The 23,946-nt window shown below is 51.3% G+C and overlaps 2 protein-coding genes across 5 annotated transcripts in view; both read left to right on the forward strand.

The window, feature by feature from the left end:
• Positions 1-6,924, forward strand: part of TSPAN14 (tetraspanin 14) — a 66,794-nt gene extending 59,870 nt beyond the window's left edge. For 2 of the 3 annotated variants that reach the window (XM_030797978.1, XM_030797979.1), the window contains exons 9-10: positions 491-610; positions 2,176-6,924. In XM_030797978.1, coding sequence (XP_030653838.1) covers positions 491-610; positions 2,176-2,247 — 192 coding nt within the window. In that variant the 3' untranslated portion in view covers positions 2,248-6,924. The remainder of the gene's footprint in view (positions 1-490; positions 611-2,175) is intronic. The other variant, XM_030797977.1, reaches the window with a different exon arrangement.
• Positions 6,925-19,766: 12,842 nt separating this feature from the next.
• Positions 19,767-23,946, forward strand: part of SH2D4B (SH2 domain containing 4B) — a 103,505-nt gene continuing 99,325 nt past the window's right edge. The window contains exon 1 of one of the 2 annotated variants that reach the window (XM_030797980.1): positions 19,767-20,380. In XM_030797980.1, coding sequence (XP_030653840.1) covers positions 20,197-20,380 — 184 coding nt within the window. In that variant the 5' untranslated portion in view covers positions 19,767-20,196. Of the gene's footprint in view, positions 20,381-22,672; positions 22,782-23,946 lie in introns of those variants that run through there. The other variant, XM_030797981.1, reaches the window with a different exon arrangement.

The raw sequence follows: 23,946 nt of genomic DNA on the forward strand, positions 1-23,946 counted from the left end.
CACTGGAGGGAGCCGGTTGGCTGGTGACTGTTGCCTGCTGGCTCTGTCTCCTGGAGCTGAGCTTACTGGTGGGATGCCCGCTCCGAGAAGCACCATTCTTCCCTTCTTAGGAGACTCTGGACCCCCTTCTCCAGGTTTCTCTCCCTTTAAAGGCACATTTTCCTCCAAGCCTTCAAGCCCCTTCTCTTTCTCCAGATGTGGACGATGGGGAAGGGTATCTTGAGAAAGTTGGTCTTTAAATCTCTGGAGACCTGAAGGGAAATAGCCAGGGAGCCTTTGGTCAGACAGGTGGTGCGATGGCACAGTGCCCAGCGAGGGGCAGAGGCTGAGAGGAGCCGACGAGCATCTCCTGGAGAGTCCTTCTTGCATGCCTCCTGGATCCCTCGTTCCCACCCTGCTTTGCCCTGCTCCTTGCCGGAGCTCGCTAGGGGATCAGGATGGAGACATCATGTGTGCCAAAGGCTCAGACCCTTGTGGTGTTTTCCTGCAGCTGAAGAGCAAGTGGGATGAGTCCATCTTCACAAAAGGCTGCATCCAGGCGCTGGAAAGCTGGCTCCCGCGGAACATTTACATTGTGGCTGGCGTCTTCATCGCCATCTCGCTGTTGCAGGTGTGTCCCAGGAGCCTATAGGATTGGCAGGTGGCCTTCTTTCATTTGAGGTTGGGCCCTTAACATAGAGTGCATGGGTCCAGTTTGGGTATGGTATTAAGGAACCTTGCAGAAGAAAAAAAAGGATTCAACTGGATGTCCAAGGCTGAGAGAGTGTATGTGTGTAAATGTATTGGGGAGGAGAATGGTGGCTTCCACAAATGCTACCTATAGGGGGGCCCTCTGGGTGGGGGCAGGCTGGGAGGGGCTTGTGGCCCTGCGCAGGTCCTATTGGCAGCCCTCTCCAGAGGGCCCGGTGGGCTGCAGAAGGGTCACTGCCTATCTGGAGGTAGGTCAGGAGTGTGCTCGGGGTGGGCCATCAAGTGCTGCAGATGGGGAGGTGAAACTCTTGGTCACCTGGGGCCTGAGGGTGGCCTGAGGCTCACGTGTGTGCGCTCGCCCCAGGACCTCTCCTCCTGTCTCTGGCGCCTGGGCTGGAGTTGTCAGGTATCTTCCCTGTCCATGAGACATCCTCTGAGGCCTGCTGCCGTTTGTGGCATCCTTTCCCCTCCCAGGCTGTGCTTGTTCATTTGAACCAGGTTTCACATGTGGGAGGATGTTGGTGGCCGAGCGGGCAGTGAGGCCTGGGGTGACTGGGCTGGTTGGTGACTGCCAGGAGAAGTGGCAGAGAAAGTCAAGAATTCAGTGATCAGAGAAACCAGAAGTCTTTCCAGTGCTGTTCAGGGCTTCCAAGAAGCTGCAGCTTCTGGGTCCACTGATGCAGTTCTTGTGTGGAAAATAACACCATTTAGAAAGTGTTTGACTCTGTTTTTGCCTTGAAGAGGGTGACTGAGGTGGACCCAGGGCCACCAGCCACCCACACATGCCTTCCTCCTTCAAGGAAGACAAGAAATAGGAGGAAGCAACTGGAAAAGGAAAGAAAAAAGTTATTTGCAAAATAGGCAAGGGAAGAATCAGACTTTAGAAGGACTGACTAGTCAAATTTAGAACCACACAAGAGTTTAAAGGGAAAAAAAGCCATTTCCAGAGGTCACCAAGTTCATGTTCATCTGTAGAACATCAGTCTCCTCTCACGATTTCCCTGCTCACCAAGGTTGGGATGGATCTTCAGACATTAGCACAGCAAAAATTGGGGATGGCCTTGGTTTTATTATGGAATCGATGTTTACAGGAAACATTCAAGATTTATTATTTTGAGAATCAGAACCAGTCAGGGTGACCCTGTTATTTTTGGTTTAACCCAGGGACAGGCGTGTCCTGCCCCATGGCTTGTGACGTACTTAATCATGTTGGAGGCAGGACGGAGTGTCTGTTTTGCTTGTGGTGTCTGTGGTTTGCCTCTTCTAGGCTCTGGGGATGTAACAGACTAGACCCCAGGACCCCCTTTTTGCAGGAGGGGTGGCTGTGCTGTGCCACTCACTCCGCGGTGCTGTCTCTACGTCCTCAGTTGCAGCTGGGGGGTGAGGAGAGGCGTGCAGTGGGAGCTCCCAACCTCACCCTCTGCTCCCTGCCCTCTGCCGTTGGGCCCCAGCAATGGCCGCTGACTCTGCTGGTGTTGGTTTCAGATATTTGGCATCTTCCTGGCGAGGACCCTGATCTCAGACATCGAGGCAGTGAAGGCCGGCCATCACTTCTGAGGAGCAGAGTTGAGGGAGCCGAGCTGAGCCACGCTGGGAGGCCAGAGCCTTTCTCTGCCATCAGCCCTACGTCCAGAGGGAGAGGAGCCGACACCCCCAGAGCCAGTGCCCCATCTTCAGCATCAGCGTGACGTGACCTCTCTGTTTCTGCTTGCTGGTGCTGAAGACCAAGGGTCCCCCTTGTTACCTGCCCAGACTTGTGACTGTATCCCTCTGGAGTCTACCCAGAGACAGAGAATGTGTCTTTATGTGGGAGTGGTGACTCTGAAAGACAGAGAGGGCTCCTGTGGCTGCCAGGAGGGCTTGACTCAGTCCCCCTGCAGCTCAAGCACGTCTGCAGGACACCCTGGTCCCCTCTCCACTGGCATCCAGACATCTGCTTTGGGTCATCCACATCTGTGGGTGGGCTGTGGGTAGAGGGACCCACAGGCGTGGACAGGGCATCTCTCTCCATCAGGCGAAGCAGCACTGGGGCCTTCCCGTAACGGGAGGCGGACGTGGCCCCGCTGGGCCTCTGAGTGCCAGCGCAGTCTGCGGGGACATGCACATATCAGGGGTTGTTTGCAGGATCCTCAGCCATGTTCAAGTGAAGTAAGCCTGAGCCAGTGCGTGGACTGGTGCCACGGGAGTGCCTTGTCCACTGTCCCCCTGTGTCCACCAGCTGTTCTCTTGGCGCCAGAACTGCCTCTGGTCTTGACAGCATTAAGCCCTGATGGCGCCGGTGGGGTGGTGGGCATGGTTCTTCACTGAGAGCCGGCTCTCCTTTTCTTAAAGTGTGTAAATAGTTTATTTATAGGGGTAAGAATGTTCTCACAACATTTCACTTCCTCTTCCTCTCCTCCAGCATTCTCCTCTGAGCAGCCTTAGATAGTGTCCATGGCTGGAGTCCTTTGAGTCCCCTTGAGTGTCTTAAGAACCCAGCCCACAACAGCCTCTCTTTCCCCTCCACATACTGCAGCCTCCCTCCATGCATCCCACATACAAGCACTCCCCCACTCCCCAGCGTGGCCTCACTGTCTTCTGGTCTTGGTGCTACTGAAATTGTCACCCAGAATTTGAATCCTGACACTCCCCACTGCAAGCCCAGGGAGCCCCAGCCCAAGATGGACAGCCTGAAACCGTTGGCCAGGGCTCCTCTTGTGGCCATGTACCTAGGGCTGGCTGGCCTGCCATTTGCCTCTCCCCGGAGACAGCCGTTCTTCTGCAGCCACGCCCCGTGCCTAGCCACAACCCCAGGCTGCAGCTGCTCAGAAGCTCCGGGCGTTTTATTTCTGGTGACTGCCCCTAATGGGATATCGGTGATCACTGGTCCACCCTTCCTGTCAGGGCTTTTCTGGGGCTGCTCTTGGAAATGAAGTCTTCTTAAGTACTAAATAACTCCCCTGGGGATAGCTGGGGCATTTGTCTAGCTGGGCTACTTTCTAACACTTTGCCATAGTTCGGACCACTTCTCATCGTTCAGGGATCGAGTGCAACCTTCGGTTACTTGCCGGAGTGTACATTCTAGTGTGGTGTATACTGGTGGCTGTTTGTTGATTATTATATTATCCTTTTTTTTTTTTTTTTTTTTTTAAACAATTCTCTGTAGACTAGGAGAAGAAGAATGCTTGTGTTTTTCGGAAGTGTGATGCTTCTCTTTGACTGCCAAACTGTTTTATGGAATATATCTTTATATTAATGCTGTTTTGGTCATTTTTGTTTGGGGTCACTATTGAGATATTGCTAAGCATCTCAGTGGTAAACGCGGCTGCCAGAGGAACCAAAGGATAGGGTATGTAGACCTTACAGAAGGGTGGATGGTAAAGGCAGTCCATCATCAGCACAATCTGACTTACATTTCATTGAGTGATTTTTTTTTTTTTTTTTTTTTTTTTTTTTAAGATTTTGTATGGCAGCACTTTCAGTTACCCTTGTGTGCCGGCCACAGCCAGCACAAGTTGGCTTGTGGTTTATCCCCCGCTATAAGTGATAGCTGGAGAAACTTCCAACTCCATAGGTCTAGAGGAAACATTGTTTTAGGTTATTTCTGTCCACCCCTGGGCGATACTATTTATTGATCCAAGCAGAAGAGCTTGGGGACACTGAGTAGAAGTGGGGACACGGGATTGAAGCCTGGGCATTGACGCTGCACGAGCTGTGTGTCCTGGGTTTGCCAGCCTTTCTGTGAAGGGGATTGGTGGCAGTGCCCACCTCACTAGATGCCTCTGACCCAGCCTCCCCTGGGGGAGTGGGTGGCCGCAGACCCTCCCTGCCAGAGCTCCTGGAAGGCTCCTGCAGGCCTGACCCATCTATTCCTGTAGACCTGGTTTAGGATGAAGTCTCGGTGCGACTTTTGCAGAGTTGGGTTTGTCTTTCAACTATAGACCCTTCTGGCTGTTCTCAGCCATATCATGTGACTCTGAATAGTTGGATGAGGAATGGAAAGAAAGCAAGGATGAGAGCCGGGCACGTGGCTCTCATCACAGAGGCACAGGGCAGGCCTCCTGTGCGCTCCCCACCCAGCATTGGCCTGTCCTGAATCCCCACCTTCCCTGGTTGGAGGCCAGCTGTGGCGTTTGCACCCTCTTCTCACCTCATCATGCACATGCTCACTTTAAAGCCTTGGGGTCTTGCCTGTACCCCCTCCTCAACACTGGTCCACCCCCTCTCAGGATCTTGCCACGTTATTTTTCCTGTCCCCTCTTCCTGTCGCTGGCCTTCCTTTCCCCATCCTAAAAACTTGCCGAGACCCTATGGCTCCCTCCCTTTCTTTCCCAGGCAGCTTCTTATCTGGGCTGTCTGTACCTCTTCTTTTCCACCACCCACCATGCCCCACGTAGCTGAAAGCTGCTTATCCCAATTGTCAATCCTGGCCTTCCTTCGGCCTCTGTAGCACCAGACACTGCACCTCCTGAATGTCCTCTGCTTCTCTGCTTCAGAGGCCCAGGCTCGCCAGTTCTCTGACCTCTCCCATATGTCTGCTCAGGACTCTGCTGCAGCTGTCCTCACCGGCCTCCAGGGAATCCCACTTCCCACAGGGCAGGGCTGTGGGCTGGGCTGAAAAACCATCTGCATGGTCCACAAGAAACCTGGCACTGGGTTTCCCCATGAATAACAATGAAAACTAATGGTTGCAGAACCTTCCTGGAACATGGAATTTCTCTGGGAGATTCCATGCAGAGGCCACTGGGGAAGTGACAGGCACGCATGTGAGTGTAGGTGGCTGCAGTGTTAGAAGGCTCCCAGCAGAGTAGAGAGGGTCTCAGTCTCATCAGGGAACCCACCTGATGGCTTCTCAGCCAACAGTCTCAGAGGAACAGACTGCAGAGAAAGGAGGGAGGCAGCAGTGGTCCCAGCACCTGAGGCATCCTGCTGTCATGGGAAGGTCTCCGCCCAAATGTCAGATGTATCAGCCTGTCACCCACTGGTCCAGAACTTTCAGCTGTACTGGTGGGGGGTGGGTGGTGGAGTGCTGAATGACCTTCACAGGTGGGCCGTTCCAACTCTAGGGTCATACGGGTGTCGGTCCACAGAACCAGTTTTTAGGTTGTGTGCCCGGGGCTATGGGAACCTGTCCCCCATGATGGATCTTGGTAGAGACACTTCCCTCTGTCATCGTGCCCAGGAGGATGCTGCAGGTGACTACCTGCAGCCCTGTTCTCATTCATCTGGATGCCCTCCAGAAATCTGGGGAGCCATACACCTTTAGAGCCTTTTTAGCTCCTTATCAAGTTGGCAAGGCTTGGCCATTCCTGTTCAAGGCTGCATCAAAGGCACGTTCACCATCCTGGCTAACACAGTGAAACCCCATCTCTACTAAAAATACAAAAAAATTAGCCGGGCTTGGTGGCAGGCGCCTGTAGTCCCAGCTACTCGGGAGGCTGAGGCAGGAGAATGGTGTGAACCCAGGAGGCGGAGCTTGCAGTGAGCCGAGATCACGCCACTGCACTCCAGCCTAGGCTCAAAAAAGAAAAAAAAAAAAAAGGCACGTTCATTCTCAAATGCTTTTGGCGTCTCCAGGGTGCCTCAGGAAAACATGAAGTGGGCATTGTAGAACTTGGGGCTACTGTGTAACTTTGGAAGAAAAAGTTAAGGGTACTTTTAAGTGGATACCGTTTTGATGAAATTGCCAACTTCAGGGAGCCCAGCTTTGGAGAAGGAGGACGTGAGTATTCCTTACAAGGCTCCGAAACAATTCTTTCTTCACTCAGCTTTCTTTCTGTGCTCTGCATCTTATATTCCAGCAGGGTCTTCCAATGCATGGTTTAATAACTACCACAACTGGCTGGGTGCAGTGGCTCATGCCTGTAATCCCAGAACTTTGGGAGGCTAAGGCGGGCAGATCACTTGAGGCCAGGAGTTCGAGACCAGCCTGGACAACATGGTGATACCCAGTTTCTATTAAAAATACAAAAATTAGTCGGGCATGGTGGTGTGCACCTGTAGTCTCAGCTGCTCGGGAGGCTGAGGAAGGAGAATCATTTGAACCCGGGAGGCGGAGGTTGCAGCGAGCCAAGATCGAGCCACTGCACTCCAGCCTGGGTGACAGGAGACGCCATCTCAAAAAATAAAATTAAAAAAAAAACTACCACAATAAATTATCACCTTGAACTGTAATTTTGACACCTCAAACAACTTTTAAACTAGTCTTTTTAAAAAGTACACTTAAATAAAAATCTGAACATAAGAGAATGTAAAGTGAAAAGTGAAAGTATGTTTTCTGTTCCCCAGAGGTAACTACTATTAGGAATCCTTCCTGAAAATGTCCATGCATATACTCAGGTCATCACACCCATGGAATCATTTTACATAGTATTTTATGAGTGTTACTTAATATACTGATCCACAGTGCATTTTCACGGTCACGCCGTCAGTTGTAGGAGTGTGCCAAGAACAGATGGGCCTTGCCTTTGTACCAGAGGAGTCCATTTACAGTTGCAGGTAATAGAAAACCCAATTCAAACTGGCCTAAACAATGAGGGGAGGTTTTGGCTCCCGAAACTGGAAAGTCCAAAGGTGGGGTGAGTTTCAGGGTTGGGTTGATCCAAGTGGCTCAGTGACATCAACAGGATCTTGTTTCCATTTCTCTGCCTTCCACAGCGTCCCCTTCATCTATGGTGGAGGGAAGGAGTCTACCACAGACAAACCCCGAGCCTCCCCCGATGGGTGGTGTGGTGGTGAAGCCAGCAAGAGAAGGGACTCCTGGACACACCCCTCCTCATGCTTCATCCCACTGAAACCATGCGGCTGTGAAATGCAGCATCCTCCAGGAGGGGGACAAAGGCTGGGGATGCTGTCAGCTATTGCCATCGTGCTTCTGTGGATGAGTGTTACAGTTTTTTGCAGGGTTTTGCACTTGGACATATATATAAAAGTACAGAGTTTTGTTACTGGAATTACTTCTTACCGTGTGTAAGAAAAAAATGTTGTTTTTAGAGGAGTTCTCCTGGGAGGTGGAATCACATTTTAATAAGTAGGTGCTCAGGGCTGGGGTGTACTTGTTGCCTGACCACTGCTGGTGTGTGTGGGTGTAAGGTGACAAAACCTCCTATCCCCGTGAGGTTGTTTCAAGGATTAAATGAGATGGGTAAAGCATCTAACAAAGATCCAGATTATTTAGTATGCATCCCCTGAATTATTGCTAACATAATTTTAATGATTGGGGAATTTTATCTGTGGCTGCCAGTCCCTTTGAGAGAGCTGCCTGGGTCACATGTCAGCTCAAGCTTTGAACCATGCTGAAACAAAACGATCCACTTTCCTGTCCCTTTAGGAACAAGGCTTCGAGGTCTGTGGCAAGCCTCAGCAGGCATTTGGAGTTCAAGGTTTGTTCTCTTTCTGTGCCATAGAGGTGGGGAGGCAAGGTAGGGTGTTGCTTCTTGCCTGGAGTGCAGCTCCTACCAGAAACCAACACAACCGAAGTTGCCCGCGAGCCCCCAGAAGCAGCAGCGTGGCCATCAACTGCCAAGGGGCCAGGGTAGGCCACAGAGGCCCGGGGCCCAGGAGGAATGGTCTGTGGGGAGAAGGGATTATTGTGAACATCAATGCTGGGGATAATGTGCCCTGAAGACAGCAGGATATCACGTTTGGACGGTTGGTGGACCCCATCTGGTCCCACTCATAAGGAGAACAGAGGCCCTGGGGTGTGCTGGGACTTGCTTGAGGCCTCAGACTGGGACTGGGTGCTTCTCCGCACCTCCTATGAGGGAGGGTGTCCGTCTCTGTGAGGACAGCTCAGCAGGGCCGGGAAGCGGGGCAGTGCTGGGGGGCAGTGCTGGGGGACATGTGTGAGACTAGCATGTGTGGGCCTTGCTCGGCTTGCCCTGGTGCCTGAGAAAAACCTGGTATTTGAAAATACACATGGACTGCTGGAAGGTCAGGAAATCCCAGGGTTTTGTTCTGAGGCAGTGGAAGCGTTACCACGAGCCTGTGTTGGCCTCTCTCCTCATTCCACCTGCAGCCAATTCAGCCACACTGCGTTTGCACGGAACCCAGGGTTGCAGGCCACGTGTGTAGATGCTGATTTAGGCCCAAGCACTCAGCTGTCAGCAGGAAGGACCATAGTGTTTTCTTCTAGTTTTAGATTTGCACTCGTTCTGTGTTTTAAAGTCACAGCTGTGATCCAATATGGGAAGAAGTGAAGTGGCCTCTAGGAGGGACTGAGCACCCTGTCCTTGGAGGTAAGCAAGCCCAGGCTACACCCTTCCTGTCTGGGATGATATGGCTGGGGTGGGCTTTGTGCTGCGTGGACCATGGCAAGGCTTTCCATCTCTGAGAGGTAGTGGTCCTTCCTGTGCCTTCTGTTAAAGATAATTTTTTTTTAAAAAGGCATGACTCATAAATATTACATGTACACCTGTCAAAGATTTTATTTAACTCAGTAATTGAGAGTGCTGCTAAGATTAACAGCCAGTTCAAAAGAGAAATCACAATGAACCATAAATCTATATGGAGTAAAAGAATGTTGAAACTGGCTGCGGTTTTTTTTTTTTTTTTTTTTTTTTTGAGGAGAAAGGTCAGTTGAATCTTATTCGTATATATTATATGCACATCCATAGACAAGAATTATTTTGCATTAACTCTACAACTTAGTTGTAAAAATAGCTCAAAGGCAGTGAAAGACTAGAATCAGATAACTGGAAGGGTGTGCCCTAAGTAATGCATAGTTCTGTCTTCTTTCCTTCCTTCCTTCCTTCTTTCCTTCCTTTCTTTTCTTTTTCTTTCTTTCTCTTTCTTCCTTCCTTCTTTCTTTTCTTTTCTTTTTTCTTTTCTTTCTTTCTTTCTCTCTTTTCTTTTCTTTTTTTTTTTTGAGACAGAGTTTCCCTCTTGTCACACAGGCTAGAGCGTAGTGGTGCAATCTTGGCTCATTGCAACCTCTGCCTTCCGGGTTCAAGTGATTCTCCTGACTCAGCCTCCTGAGTAGCTGGGATTACAGGCGCATGCCACCACACCTGGCTAATTTTTGTATTTTTAGTAGATACAGGGTTTCACTGTATTGGCCAGGTTGGTCTCGTACTCCTGACCTCAGGTGATCCACCCTCCTTGGCCTCCCAAAGTGTTGGGATTACAGGCGTCAGCCACCATGCCTGGCCCCAATGCATAGTTTTTTACTGAAGACAACCAGAATCTCTGTTGCTTATTCCAAATTTCCTTCCACCACTTGTCCATCCAGCAGAGCCACTTTTAAAATAGGACGCAGGCAGAAATTTAAAGGAGTCAATATCTCATGGTGAAAAGTGAATCCTGAGGGTTAGAGCATCCGCCAGGTGCCCTAGGTAAGGGCCAGCCACTCGGGGAGGCAGCCCGGGGCACTCACTGTCCTCTCAGTAGTAAATGAATCACTCAGGCCATGTCTGCTACCCAGAGAGCCTGAGTGTTCTCAAATGCTTGTTCTGCCTCTCCATCCACTCCTGCAGACACCTCAGTGGCTGCATCCAAAACGGCTGAACTTTGCTTCTCTTTCTCCAACCCCCAATTCCACCCACATCCAAAACTGCTCTGCCCTCTATTCCCATCTCAGCTGAGGGTACTACCATCCACCCTGTGGCCAAATCCAGGAATGTGTGTATCACCTGGGCTCTGAGGATGACATCAGCTCTTCTAAGTCAACAGAATGTCGGGTCTATTCTAAAAGTCTCATCTGACAAGGAGATCTTTAAGGCTTTACTCCCTGGGATAACTATCATGATGGATTTCAGGGTCATTCTGTCTTTTTCTTCGGAATGTAATGATTCCTGGGACTCGCCTTGTTTGCAACATGTGCATTCAAATATCTTTTCAACATAACTGTGTTCTTAATTGTGTTTACTTCCCTTCTCTGTGAATCTCAGTGATTCCTGGAAGCTGTGGTTGGTGGGGGATGGGGTGGGAGGACTTTGGTAGTATAAAAGAGAACCTGCAATGAATGTTCTAAGAAACTGGAGTGTTGGGGTCCTCCAGCCCTTGGCTGGTAAACTCTCCACTCCTTTCTCTTTGCAACACAATTCTCATAACTGGCAAAGGTGTGCATTTAAAATTTGTGACTGTATTCTGAATTTTTTTTTCCCTGTACAACTCCCCCTTCCCCCCTGCAAGCCTGTATCAGGAGAGGTGTCAGCTGCCTTGGAGGCGGTGAGACATGTGGGTGTTCACTGTGGCCCTCAGGGGTGAGGCTGGCACTGGGGCATCTGGGGCCAGAAGTCCTCCTTTAGTCCCAAGTCTCTGCCACTCAAGTGCATCAGTGAGAGGTCCTCATAGAAAATCTACTGTGGGCACAAAGCTGCCAGGCTGATGGGGGTGGGGAGCAAACAAACACCCTTTTCCCCTTTTACATCAGAGGAAACAGACTCAGACTAAGGAACTTGCCTGCTGCCAGACAGCTGGGAGGTGGTAGAACCAGGCTTACAGCCCAGGGTTTCCACTCCAGGAACTCTTCTCCCTCCCTCTGATGACACTAACTCGCAGGCCATGATCAGTGAGCAACGATGCAGGCAGGCACTAACGAGGCACAGCAGGAAGGCAGCTCAGTGCCCATGATGGCCAGGAACTGGGTACCATTTCCTCAGCAAAATGGGATAGTAGCTCCCACACTGCAGCTACATGCTTGGGCAGTGGTTCACAAGGCCAACAACCACAGCATCACCCCAGACCAGCTGCTAGCAGCTGCAGCATTACCCCCAGCACTTTATTAAAATGCAAATTCAGGCCAGGTGCGGTGGCTCGGGCCTGTAATCCCAGTACTTTGGGAAGCCAGGGCGGGTGGGTCACCTGAGGTCAGGAGTTCAAGACCAGCCTGGCCAACGTAGTGAAACCCTGTCTCCACTAAAAATACAAAAAATGATCCGGGCATGGTGGTGGGCGCCTGTAATCCCAGCTTCCCAGGAGACTGAGGCAGGAGAATCGCTTGAACCGGGAGGCAGAGGTTGCAGTGAGCCAAGATTGTGCCATTACACTCCAGCCTAGGCAACAAGAGCGAAACTCTGTTTCAATAAATAAATAAAAATGCAAATTGTATGCCCCTTCCTTCAGGCCTATGGGATCAGAAACTGAGATGGGGCCCAACAAAATGTTTTAACCAGCTCTTGGGTGGTTGCAGAAGGATAGAGCCAGAATAGACTGACCACTATAACAAACATCACCTATACTTGGGAGGCTTTGAAAAATGTTTATTTAGCCGGGCACGGTGGCTCATGCCTGTAATCCCAACACTTTGGGAGGCTGAGGCAGGCGGATCACGAGGTCAGGAGATTGAGACCAGCCTGGCTAACACAGTGAAACCCCGTCTCTACTAAACATACAAAAAATTAGCCCGGTGTGGTGGCAGGCGCCTGTAGTCCCAGCTACTCGGGAGGCTGAGGCAGTAGAATTTCTTGAACCCAGGAGGCGGAGCTTGCAGTGAGCCGAGATCACACCACTGCACTCTAGCCTGGGTGACAGAGTGAGACTCCATCTCAAAAAAAAAAAAAAAAAAAAGTTTATTTTATTGCTCATGCCACAGTCTCTGGGAGTTGCTGGGAACTAGGGTGGGGAATTCTCTGCTCCACACAGTCTTTCATGGACCCAGGCTCCTTTCCTGTTGTGGGTCCAGCCTCCTGTAGCTGTTGGAGGCATCTCTAGTCAGCTGGTGGTTGGGGAAGAGGTGAAGATCAGGGAGGGAAGATGGAGAGTACCCTGCTTGTGCTCACATTCTGCTGGCCAGAACTCACAAGCCACCTGAAATGACGCGAAGGTCTAGTTGTGTGTGTAGGAGAAGGAAGAGAGGCCAGATATTGGAAGACAGCAGTGGTCTGTGCCCCAGGTCCCATGGTTTAGGGAAGTGAACCTTGGCACTAGATTTCCTGGCTTTCTAAATCTCCCTTTATAGGGAACTTAAGACCCAGTCTGTGGTGGGTGGATTTGCCTGGTTCACAGCCTCTGGTCAACCTTCTTTCTGCTCCACAGGGTGACCTGGAGATTGTGGGCTCCTTGGCACACTGGGTGGGGATGTGGGCTCCATGGGGCCAGAGGTGTGTGTGCTCTGTGTTCAGATTAAGGGACAGACGGCACATGAATTCCTTCAGTGCCCTCCAGATTTGGTCACTGGGGAGGGGTAGGCTGAGCAGTAGCTCTCGGGTCTGTAGCAGTGTGACCCTGGAAGGACTGTCAAGCTGAAAACAACAGCCTGGGGTGTGGGGAGGGGAGGAGGGATGGGGGTGGGAGGGCAGGGGCTACTCAGGGTTCCACGAGACCTGTGTTTAAGTCCTGGACCCATCATTAGCAGCTATGTGAACTTGTGCCTCACTCTCCTCAGATATGAACTTGAGATAGTGAAATTACCTTCCTCATAATACTGTTCTAAGAATTGAATGAGGAAAGGTTTACAATTCGGCCCTGGTTGTTCCACTGGGGAGGGAACAGAGATTGGCGGCACAGGGCTCCCCTGGCCTGGGGGAGTCTGGCTCACTCAAGTTCTCAGCCACTTGCAGGGCAAGGACCCTGCTTCTCCTTGCTCCAGGTCCGAATGGTCTCAAGCCCAGTGGGCAGGGCCTGTGGTGTGGATGGACTTGTTTGCAGTGAGTGAGGCAGCAGGCAGAGCTGGCAGGCTGTGTGGTCTTTAGTGGGTACCAGGGGACCTGGGAGGGCCTTGTGGGAGGCTGTCCACAGTGTGAGCCAGTTTGCCATCTGGGGTCCTGGAGTTCCCTCCTGCCCTTTGAGTTAAAAAGAGTCAGTCTTGGGCTGAGACTTAATTGCACTAGTGCTAAGTGACCTTGTGTCAGGGGAAATCGGATGGGGCAAAGTGTTTTCTAATTAGCAGGACTCACTGACCTTTCCTTCACTGTCAGCAGCTTCTCACAGGGAGGCAGAGCAAGGGGGGCTGGAGCCCCGCATCTCTCTAATGGAGCCTATGTCCAACAAGGAGGTGGATGGCTGGATTCGGGGCCCTGGGAGGACTTCATGTGGGAAGCAGACCTCAGGAAGGGCCCTTAGTGATGGTGTGGCCCAGGGTTCTCACCTCCTTAGTCTCCTGTCCTGTCCATCTCCGCAGCATCCTAGGCAAAAGAAGCGGAGAAACACTCAAGCCACTGGGGTGGTTAGGACAACTGGTGGCAATTGTTTAAAACCTTAACTAAAACAAGGTTAAGCAAAAGGAGTTTACAGGCTCTCATAGATGGGAAGGATGTGGGAGGGTCATAGACTGAGAGGAACCAGGGCTGTGGCTGCTGGAAGGAGCCTCACCACCGCCGGTGTGCTTGCTCCCTGTCGTCGGCATCTCTCCTTCTCTCTGCACACCAGCAGCTCTCTCTTAGGGCACGCAGACCTTTCCTCTGCAGGGAAACACGAGTGCCAGCAGCCCCGAGTTAGTGACTATCATAGAAACTCAGTGTATTTCTCTCTTGTTTATCATTCCGAGACCTGAGTCACAGGCCTGTCCAGCACTCAAGACTTTTTCTTTTCTCTATTTTTTGAGACGGATTCTTGCTCTGTCCCCCAGGCTGGAGTGCAGTGGCCTGATCTCGGGTGCAAGTGATTCTCCTGCCTCAACCTCCTGAGTAGCTGGGACTACAGATGTGGTGACATCCAGCTAATTTTTGTATTTTTAGTAGAGACGGAGTTTCACTATGTTGCCAGGCTGGTCTTGAACTCCTGACCTCCCGCCCGTCTCAGCCTCCCAAAGTGCTGGGATTACAGGCATGAGCCACCACGCCTGGCCAAGATTTTTTCTTTTAAACCTGGAGTACAGAGATGCTCACTAGGCAGACGGAATCAGCCACCACAGCCTACTCCCTCAGCCAGTATTACTTTGACTCACTAAGTTAGTGAGGAACCAGGCCCCAGTTTAAGAAGCAGAACTCACACTGTCATCTGCTGTGCGCCTGGCTGGCTCATGCATACGTTGTCTGTCTAATGTGGACCAAAGCCCCGTGGCACACCCTGCTGGTTACCCCCAGTGGTTACCCCGGCACAGAGGAGGAAAGGGAGTCGCGGGAGGGAGAAGGACTTCCCTGGGAGGTCTCTGGGCTGGCAAGTTGGGTGACCCAGGTCCAGTTGACTGCAAGCCTGGGCTCTGCTGTTGTAATCACAAATGTGTGTGTGTGTACAGTTGTTTACAATGTCAGCGTGGGTGTCCTTGTTTGTTAGAGATACATGCCACTGATCCCATCATGAGGAAAATCCTAAGCCCTCCCCATGATTTTTGCCAGTTTCCGGGGACTCATGCTCCCGGCAGCCCATGTGTCCCCAACTCCTGTGTCCTTTAGGGACCTCTGTTGAGCCCTGCCTCTATTCTGGCAGAATTAGAGAAAATTCATTAAAAAAACAATAAAGTTTAAATTCATTTAAAAAAATAATAAAAAATTCTCACAGCACGAGTTTTGATGAGATTCGGGGCAAGGTGGGCCACAACCTCGGGTTGTATGGCCACCTCCCCCTCTTCTTCCCCTGTTGTCTGTGTAGCTCAGAAACCCCAATTTCCTGGCCTGTGTTATGTGGAGGAGCTGAGCTCACCCCCCACAGCTTCATCTCCAAACCTAGCAAGGATCCTGCCCAGATCAGGAGCTCTTCCTTTTAATAGAACTTATTTACTCTCCTTAGAAAGCAGTGGGGGTGGACCGATTCTTTTTCCTGATGCAGATATGTAAAACTGGGACCTTGCTACACATAATGTTTTCAACCTGTCTTCCCTCTTACCAACGAACACGTCACTAGCACCATCTATGCCAATACATTTCTCAACATCAATTTCAGTGGCTGTATTACATTTTATCCTACGGATGTGCTCTCGTTTATAATCTAAACCCCTTTTATTGAACACATCAGTTATTCTGAAATTTTCAGTGTTATGATGGATGTTGCAGTAATTATTCTTATATATGCACAGAACCCCCAGAGGACATGACTGCTGAAGGGTATGCTGGCAGGATCACAGGTGAGGCTCTAGCAAATTGTCCCAGCTTCATTGACTGAGCTTTCATCCTCTTTGCACTACTTTGAGCTGCCATTTTGATCATATAATAATGATTTAGTAGAGCTCTTTTTTGGTTCAACCTACCTGTTCTCGTATCAGAACTGAAATGTTTAATTTTATAAATTTAAGTAGTGGCACAATATAGAGTTCACTATTCCTCAATATTTTCAAGGCTGTTTCTTATCTGTTCATTCTTTTGGTCAACTTGGGAATCATTTTATCAAGTCTGTCTCTGCTTCCCAATTTCCTTTCAAAATGATATTCAATGTATACATTAACTTGAGTTACATTTTGCTGCATAATACTTGAGTTACATTTTGAGTATTATGTATTACTCATAATACATATTGAGTTACATTTTGCTGCATAATACATTATCCCCAAGTTTAACACCTTAAAGCAGCACATATATATCTCATACCCTTCTGAGGGTCAGGAATCTAGGAGCAGCTTAGCTGGGTGACTGTGGCTCCAGGTCTCTCACGAGGCTGCAGTGAAACTGTTGGCCAGGGCTAGAGGATCCCTTCCAACCTCACTCCATGGCTGTTGGTGGGAGGCTTCAGTTCTCCACCTGGTTCTCACAATATAATTTCCCCCAGAGTGAGTTATCAGAGAGAGTGTGCAACCAGTAATCTGTCTGTTAGAACATGTCACTTCTGGCATATTCGATTGGTCACTCAGACCAACCCTAATACATGTGAGAGTGACTATGCAAGGGTGTGAGTTCCAGGAGGAGAGCATCATTGGAACCATCTTGGAGACTGGCTAATACACAGATTAATGGCACATCTGACAATATGGCATCTTTCTGAGTGTCAGTGTGGTGTGTTCCTATATGAACTTAATGCTATTAAACTTAATTAAATTCTAGGTATGCTCTCAGCGAAGATTTTTACTTTTTTCATTACAGGTTCCCTCACTGTTAAATTCATTCCAAGTATTTCATACATGCTGTTCCTATTATGAAAGGATCTTTTCTTTTTTTTCACATGGCATTTTCTAAGTAGTTGTTGCACTCATGTAGGAGATGCTATTGATTTTGACACCCATAATTTTTCAGTGGAGACAAGGCAGAAACTACTCCAGACTCTCACCTTCTGTTGCTGATCCTTACGTGGTGGCTGTGCCAGGCTCAGCCGCGCTGAGATGACAGGGCTGTCTGGCCCTCATTGGTCATATGGACTTCAGATTTAAAAGGATTTTATGTAGAAGCAGAGTGCCTGATAGGACTCTCCGGGACCCCCATTTCTGCCCTGCTTGGCTCCCACTGGCAAGGCTGGCTCAGTTCCTATCACCTTCTCCTGGACTTTGGCCAGAGTCCACTGGCTGTTTCCCCTACCTCCTGCTCTCCCAGTGCCGTCTCCACACCAGTGCCAGAGCTGCTTTTAAGAGATGCCTCAAAGCCCGCTTCCAGCTTAGGAACCCCAGGGAACATGGATGGTTTCTCCCTTGCCACTTCCTAGCCTTCCTGGCATAGGCAGGTCTGGTTTGCCTGCAGGTCCCTCTCTGGGTTGGGTCCCTGCTCCGTAGATGCTGAGCCTGCAGAAGTCCATTCTTTTATATCACATTTGAAAACCTTTGAAATGCATTATAGTTCAGTCATATGAATTATGTAAGTGTATCCTACTCATTGTATAAAACAACACAGAATTTTCTAGAGTGTCATTTTTCTCCCCATTCCAAGAAAAAGCTAAGAAGCAATGCTAAACAATTTAGGCGTGTGATCTTCCGTATTCTTCCCTTTGTCTCCACAAAAGTAATTGGACATACGGAATTTTAAAAATGGATTACCGTGTGCACAGTATTCTGCATGGCGTCTTTTCATTTTATCAACGGTGGCCACTTCCCTCGCCAAAACAGACAGTCAACTTCATTGTGACAGGAGTAGAGCTCCATGCTGGGCAACCCACCCCCGTGGAGGGACACTCAGGTGGTTTCCAGTCACTTGCACAACATTGTTGCGTGCGTGGGCCTCCCGGGCCCGGAAGAAACTGCGTTCGCGTGCAACATTAACACCCCACATGGGCTGGTGAAAAATGAAAGCAAAATAAGACCCGTTGAAAGGCGGCAGAAAACCTGTGTGACTACTCCGTGGCTCCCCTGCCTGGTTTCCAGCCGCGGACTCTGCTCTTCGGCGCGACCCTTGCTCCTGGGGTCCTCTGGGGTCCTCCCGCACCCAGGCCACGCACACCCAGGTTGCGAAGCCGAGTGCCTCCCCGTGCGGCCGCCAGGGAACGCCCCAGGCCGGGCCGAGCCCCCCGCCCCCACCCCGCCAGGCCCAGGAGAATTGACAGGCGCGCGGGCCCCCGAAGCAGGTCTTCCCGGAAACCGGACCTCGCCGGCTCCCTGGCTGCCATCCGCGGCTGGGTGACGCTCACATCCCCGCGATTCGGTGTCTCTTGGCCTCCTGCCCCACTGACCTGGGAGTGCCAGGGATCACCCCGCCCCTAGCGAGATCTCCTCTATCGCACAAAATGGGCGCTAGCGGGGGTCATTCTAGTCCGGCCGCGTCACCCTCCCCAGGATCCTACAGGGTGGCACCATCACCGTTCTCGCCCGCCTCCAGCCGTCCATTCCTGCTGCTCCCTACAGCGTTGTCCCTGCCCCGTGCCCTCTTGTGGTCGTAGTTATCTGGCGGCCCGGGAAAGACAAAAAGAAACTGCCCGCAGGAGCCCAGACCCTGGGGGCCTTCCTCCCCTTGTCTCCTCTTTGGACTCGGGGGTCGCCCACCAGCCACGGCGAGGGGGAGAAAGAGAATAGATGGGCAGATGCTAGGGAAGACCCCCGGTCTCAGAAACTGAGGGGAGCCAGGACTCCCGGTGGGGGAGTCAGTGCAAACCCTGAGGTGGGAGAGGAGGGCGGATGGGAGTCCAGGGCCACAGCTCTGCAAGGGACAGGCGAGTCCTGTGGCGGCTCTAGGAAGGTCTGGTCACACGGGGACCAGCCAGCTGGACCCGGGTGGGGAGGGGTGGGGCACCTGACTCCACTCCTGTGACCTGGACATTGCCTAGCTGAGCAGGAGCTTTAACCCTGTGGGCTTACAGCTCATCTGAACCTGCTTAGTCCATCTTCCTGTTATGTTAACCTTGCAGAGGGGGAAGAGTGCCAGCTCTCCACCCCCCCTTCCATCACTCTTGGGTACCTGATCCACCTTCCACCCTCATGGGCAAGGAAGGGGACAGGAAGGTCACCAATCCAGCCAAGCCACAGTGCCAAATCCTGTTGGTTCATTTGTTTTCCCCTGGTTGGGTTATGTTTTCAAACCATCAACAGATTCATAGTTGCTAGTGGATGTCAAATTTCAAAATGGGGGAGTCCCAATACGGTGACTTGTCCGTTAGGAAGCCATAGGCAAGCCACTTACTTTCTCTGAGCTTCAATGTCCTTGTCCCAATAAGAAGGCATCTGTGATTAGCTCTGAGCACATATTTAGGGTGAGCTTTCACCCTAAAGATCTCAGCAACAGCAGCTTCTACTCACCTTCACACACCAAAGAGAGGGTGGTTTCCCTCCCAGCAGAAGGCAACATCCCGCCATTCCAGTGTGCTTCTGATCAGGGCACAGAGAAGATCCAGTTTCATCTTCTTTCTTTTTGGTCAACTCCAGGCATCTGCAACAAACAAGATTAACAACAACCATTAAAATTGGCCCCTGGAGAGTTTATCTGCCAGCCACGTATGGCTGCAGGATCTCATTATATATAGGCCAAAGAGAAAGGATGTCTGCTTCCTTTCTGTCCTGGAATTCCATGATAAAATCCCCTCCAGTTGTCTCTACTGATTCTATTTTGTTTTCTTTCTTGGCTATAACACAGATAGGAGGGAAAATCCTTCCTTCCCCAAGGCAGAGTTTTAAACGCATCACCTCAGAATGCCAAATGTTCTGGAAAGGAAGAAAGTTGGCAGCGAAGGAACCCGCAGAGAGAGGGGCTGAGAGGGCTGAGGGGCCCAGCAGCTCCTGGCAGGCTCCTCTGGTCTCTGTTTGAAATTGGCTGAAAAGACATGGAATTTAGTAGGCAAGTCTGCCTCCCTCTCCTCCTCTTATCTGCAGAGGAGAGATCGGTTCCCAGCTGGCCGGGGCAGTGTCATCGATACAGCTGGTGTCATTGTTACCTTCCACTAACAGATCACTCGACACCTACCGGCCCAGGCAGGGCTGGGACTGGGCATTTCCTGGCTGAGCTGGAGGCTTGGGCCTTTCCCATTGTCTCAGAACCCCAGGTGAAGCCAAGACATAGGCTCTGCTGGGATGCCATGCTTGGTGACCCAGGAGAAGGACTAGATTGCTCCTGGTGGTTGCTCCCCCTTGCAGAGTCCCAGCTGCCCCTTTGGGTCCTGTTGCCTGGCCTCTTTTGCTGTCCTGGGTAGAGGAGATGAGTTTGTCGCTGGCTGCAAGCTGAGGCCAGCTGACAATGCTGCACAGAGAAGGAGCACCGAGAGTGGCTCCGGATTGAGGAGCCTGTAGTGCAGAGCAGCCCCTCGGGCATTCTGCCTGGCCCTGCTTCCCTGGCCGGCTGCCCTTCTTCTGCTTGCATCCCAGGTGGCATCATGCTGCAGCAGATCCTGCATGACATGTACATCGACCCCGAGCTCCTTGCTGAGCTCAGCGATGTGCAGAAGCACATCCTCTTCTACAAGATGCGGGAGGAGCAGCTGAGGCGCTGGAAGGAGCGGGAGACTTGGGAGGCCCTGGCCCAAGATGAGGGTCTCAGGCCTCCAAAGACCAAGCGAGGTACGTGGCTGGGAGTCATGGAGGGGTGGGCCACCAGTCCCCCAGGAGGTAGAAAAGTTAGCAGGGCCAGGCTGTGCCCTTCTTCAAGATGGGCACTGGGGTGATGAGGGCTGGGGGCTTGAAACCCTTGTCTTGTGGGCATCAGGTCCCATGAGCCTGTGCTTTTGTCTTTTGGCCAGGACCTTAGGGCTTCGAGGCTGCTGCAGAGGCTGTCCAGGGGCCCTTATTGGGGTGGGGGAGTTGGACTTGCTTTGTCTTGTTGTGGAAGGCCCGAGTTCTGGGAAGACACCATTGAGACTTCAGATTGTGCGCCAACGTGGTTGGCAATGGTAGGGTGAACGAGGGCATATTTGTGACCCTTGCCATTGGTTCTGGGCCAGAGTGTGGTGTAGATACGCAGTTCCTCTCTCCTTGGCATGCATGGCACACCAGTTCTTGGCTAGGGCCCCTTCTGTGGACTGTGCCTTTTCCTCCAGATCCTCCGGCAGGAGGATGCTGTGGGTTGTCCCTGGAGCCCCACTGGGCATCTGGAGAGAGGGCATCAGGGAACGTCCCACACAATGAATGACCATCCCCAAATGGTCGTAGCAACTGCAGATGAGAAGCAAGGGCCTAGCCTACATTTCAGGTGTTTTGTATGCAAAGTCACGTGCCAGTCAGTCCTATGGGCTGGTACACCTGTGGGTGAAGGAAATCATTCGGGGACCCCTGGGCCAGAAACTGGCAGGCTGCTGAGGCTTGGCTTGGCACAGGACTCAATCCTGCCAGGGATGGTAGTTTCTGTGGATGCTGCGTGCACTTTATAGTTTGCAAGGCTTATGTGCCTTCACCCTTCGAAGTTTTCAGTCCAGGACAAAGTCCTGTTTCAGGGCTGAGCACACAGCTCCCTTGGTGATCTGGCTTTTCTCCATGCCAGGCTCACTGCTGGCCAGTCCCCACCAGGTGCCACAGGCCACACTCGCATTATCTGGACATGCTTGCTCTTGTCTCTGGTCTTCACATGAGTGGATCTCACTGTTGGGAATGTCCTTCTGCCTTCATCCACCTGACGGACTCCATCAGGAGTGGCCCCCTGCCCTGGAATGTTCAGGGATGCTCTTGCATAGGGCAGTACTTGCTCCTCTCTGGCTGCCTGGCATGTAGGACCCACCCCTGCCCTGGCACTTGCCACCCTGTCATTGTCATTCCTCATCTGCTTGCCTGGCTCTCCGGTGGGCTCAAAGGCACTGGCCCATGAGGGCTTACTCCACTCTGTCTTCCTCCCCTGGGCCCAGCACAGAGCTGGCACACAGTGTTAAATCCTTGTTTTGAACAAGACACAGCAGGACCCTGCCAGGGAGGTTGGGGCAGAGCTGTGACTTGGCTGCAGGTGGCTGGTGCCAAAGCTGGGGCCTTCCAGGCTGGGCTGCGCTGGCAGCTGCATCACTAACTGGTGAAATGACAAGCCACCTTGCCAGCCCCACCCGGCCTCAGCCCTGGGGACTGGTGATGCCTGCGTGATGACTCTTCTGTGAGGGAGACAGATGCCTAAAAATTTAACTGCAAAAATATTTGTACAGAGATTTGTCACACATTAACAACTCCATTTTCATGTATAAATTATACATTAAACTCATCTGAGTTTCTGATGCAGAAGGTCCTTTTTCTGGTAATTAATTTTCTGATTTATAAAGAATGGAAAAGCAGGAAAGCACGCCGAGGAACCTGTGTATCCCAGGTCAGGATCCCGCTTGGATCCTGGCTCTTTGCTTCGGTCCTGCCTTTTAGAACTGTCTGGGCATGCCACTGGGAGCCTGGGGGCTGGCCCTGCCCAGGAGCCCAAAGGGCTTTCGGCTGGGGTGTCCAGGATATACAGAATCTGCTTCATGTCCTGGGGTCGTGATGAAGGGTGGCAACAACCTGTGAGCTTTATGTTGACTGGTTGCCTACCCAGCCCTTGCTGCGGGGTGTCAGGGCAAGCTCCCTGATTTCATTTCAGATAAGGAAGGTGAGGCTCAGAGAAGTGATGCGCTACATCCAAGGTCACCCAGCTGCTACATCTCATGACTTGGACCTGGGGTCTGGTAACTGATTTTTTTCCCATTCATTCACTTCCAAACTCGGGACTCCAATTAAACAAGTGAGCTGTGCACACATTCACTTGTTCACTCATTCACCAATTCATTCACTTATCCAGCATTATACATGCTGATTTCGGTGAATGGGACAGTGCTTGTCCTGGAGATGGTGGGTAGATGGATCATAGGGAACATAGCCGCCTCGAGTGCCAACGGTGAGGCTTGGTGCAAAGCAGCCGTGCCGTGTCCCAGGGCGGGAAGTGTGCGGGGACGGGCTCCACAGAGGAATCTTCTCTTCCTTCCCTTGATGTTGCCAGAGGACTCAGGAGGCTCTCCAGATGCTGGTGAGACCCCAGCCCCAGTTGATGTCCAGGCTGTTGAAACTGTCTTGAGAAAGAACTCGGGAATGAGTCAGAATGACAGGAAAGGCAAGAAACTGTTAGTGAGAACCGAAAGTACACACTTGAGAGAGAAGCGCGGGTGTGCTCATGAGAACGTGTCACACCCAGCAGAGTCTGGGTTTCTAATGTTATGGGTGTTTCTTTAATTAGGGGATGGAACAATTATTAGGTGTTCTGGAAGAGGAGGAGATTTCAGGGAACCCCCTGGGTTACTGTCTTCTTTCTCCCTTCTTTGGGTTTGCCCAGAAGAGCCATGGACAAGTCACCCTGAGCGGGATTTCAGCTGTTTTTACTCTCTTCCTTTGGGTTTTCTGTTATCTTGTTGTTTCTTTGTCTTGTTCTTGTTTTAGCTGTTGTTTGGGTTTTTCCATGCTCCTGTGACCACCCAGTGCTATTCTTGTCTCATTGACAGGCATCCTCTTTCCTGGTCCCCTCCCCACACATTTGTTCTGAAGGAAGCACCTGCTATAGCCCTGCTGAGCTGTTTGCTGGCCCCTTGGGATCCCTGAGCGTGACTTGGCTCAGACCTGGTCAGCCTAGAGTGACACCGGGCCTCCTCCGGGCCATCGTCCCCAGTGCTCTAAAGCCTCCCCTCTCCCCTCTTTTCTGGGAACATTCCTCGCTCCTGGCAAGCCTGGCTTTGCCATCCCTTAGGCTCAAGCAACACTCCCCGTGGCCCTACAGAGAGGCAGGCAGGACAAGGTGTGCCTTGTGCCTAAGAACCTCACAGCCCCGAAGTTGTGCCTGGTGAGGGCGCGAGTAAACACTGGTGACACGAATCATTCTCATTTACAGAACCTAGGAGGTTTTCTTGATTCTGAGATCCACATTTGGAACCCACAGAAGTAAGCTAGGGTGAAAGCTTAGAGGTGGACTGTGAAAGGTAGGAAGAAGAGGAGATGAGGGCACGGCTGGACACATCACTCCTCTGAGCACATGGCATTTCTTTTCTGTTTTCACTTTACGCTTTGGCAAGAACCCTCTGATGTTCTGTGCTGTTGTGGATGGTGTGGACCCCTCAGCTTGGTAGGTTTTTTTTATCTAACATCATGTTTATTGTTCTATCACATTTCTGACAAAGTTCGTTGTCCAATATATTGAGTATATT

The sequence above is a fragment of the Nomascus leucogenys genome, chromosome 18 (genome assembly GCF_006542625.1).
Source record: "Nomascus leucogenys isolate Asia chromosome 18, Asia_NLE_v1, whole genome shotgun sequence".
NCBI classification, from domain to species: domain Eukaryota; kingdom Metazoa; phylum Chordata; class Mammalia; order Primates; family Hylobatidae; genus Nomascus; species Nomascus leucogenys.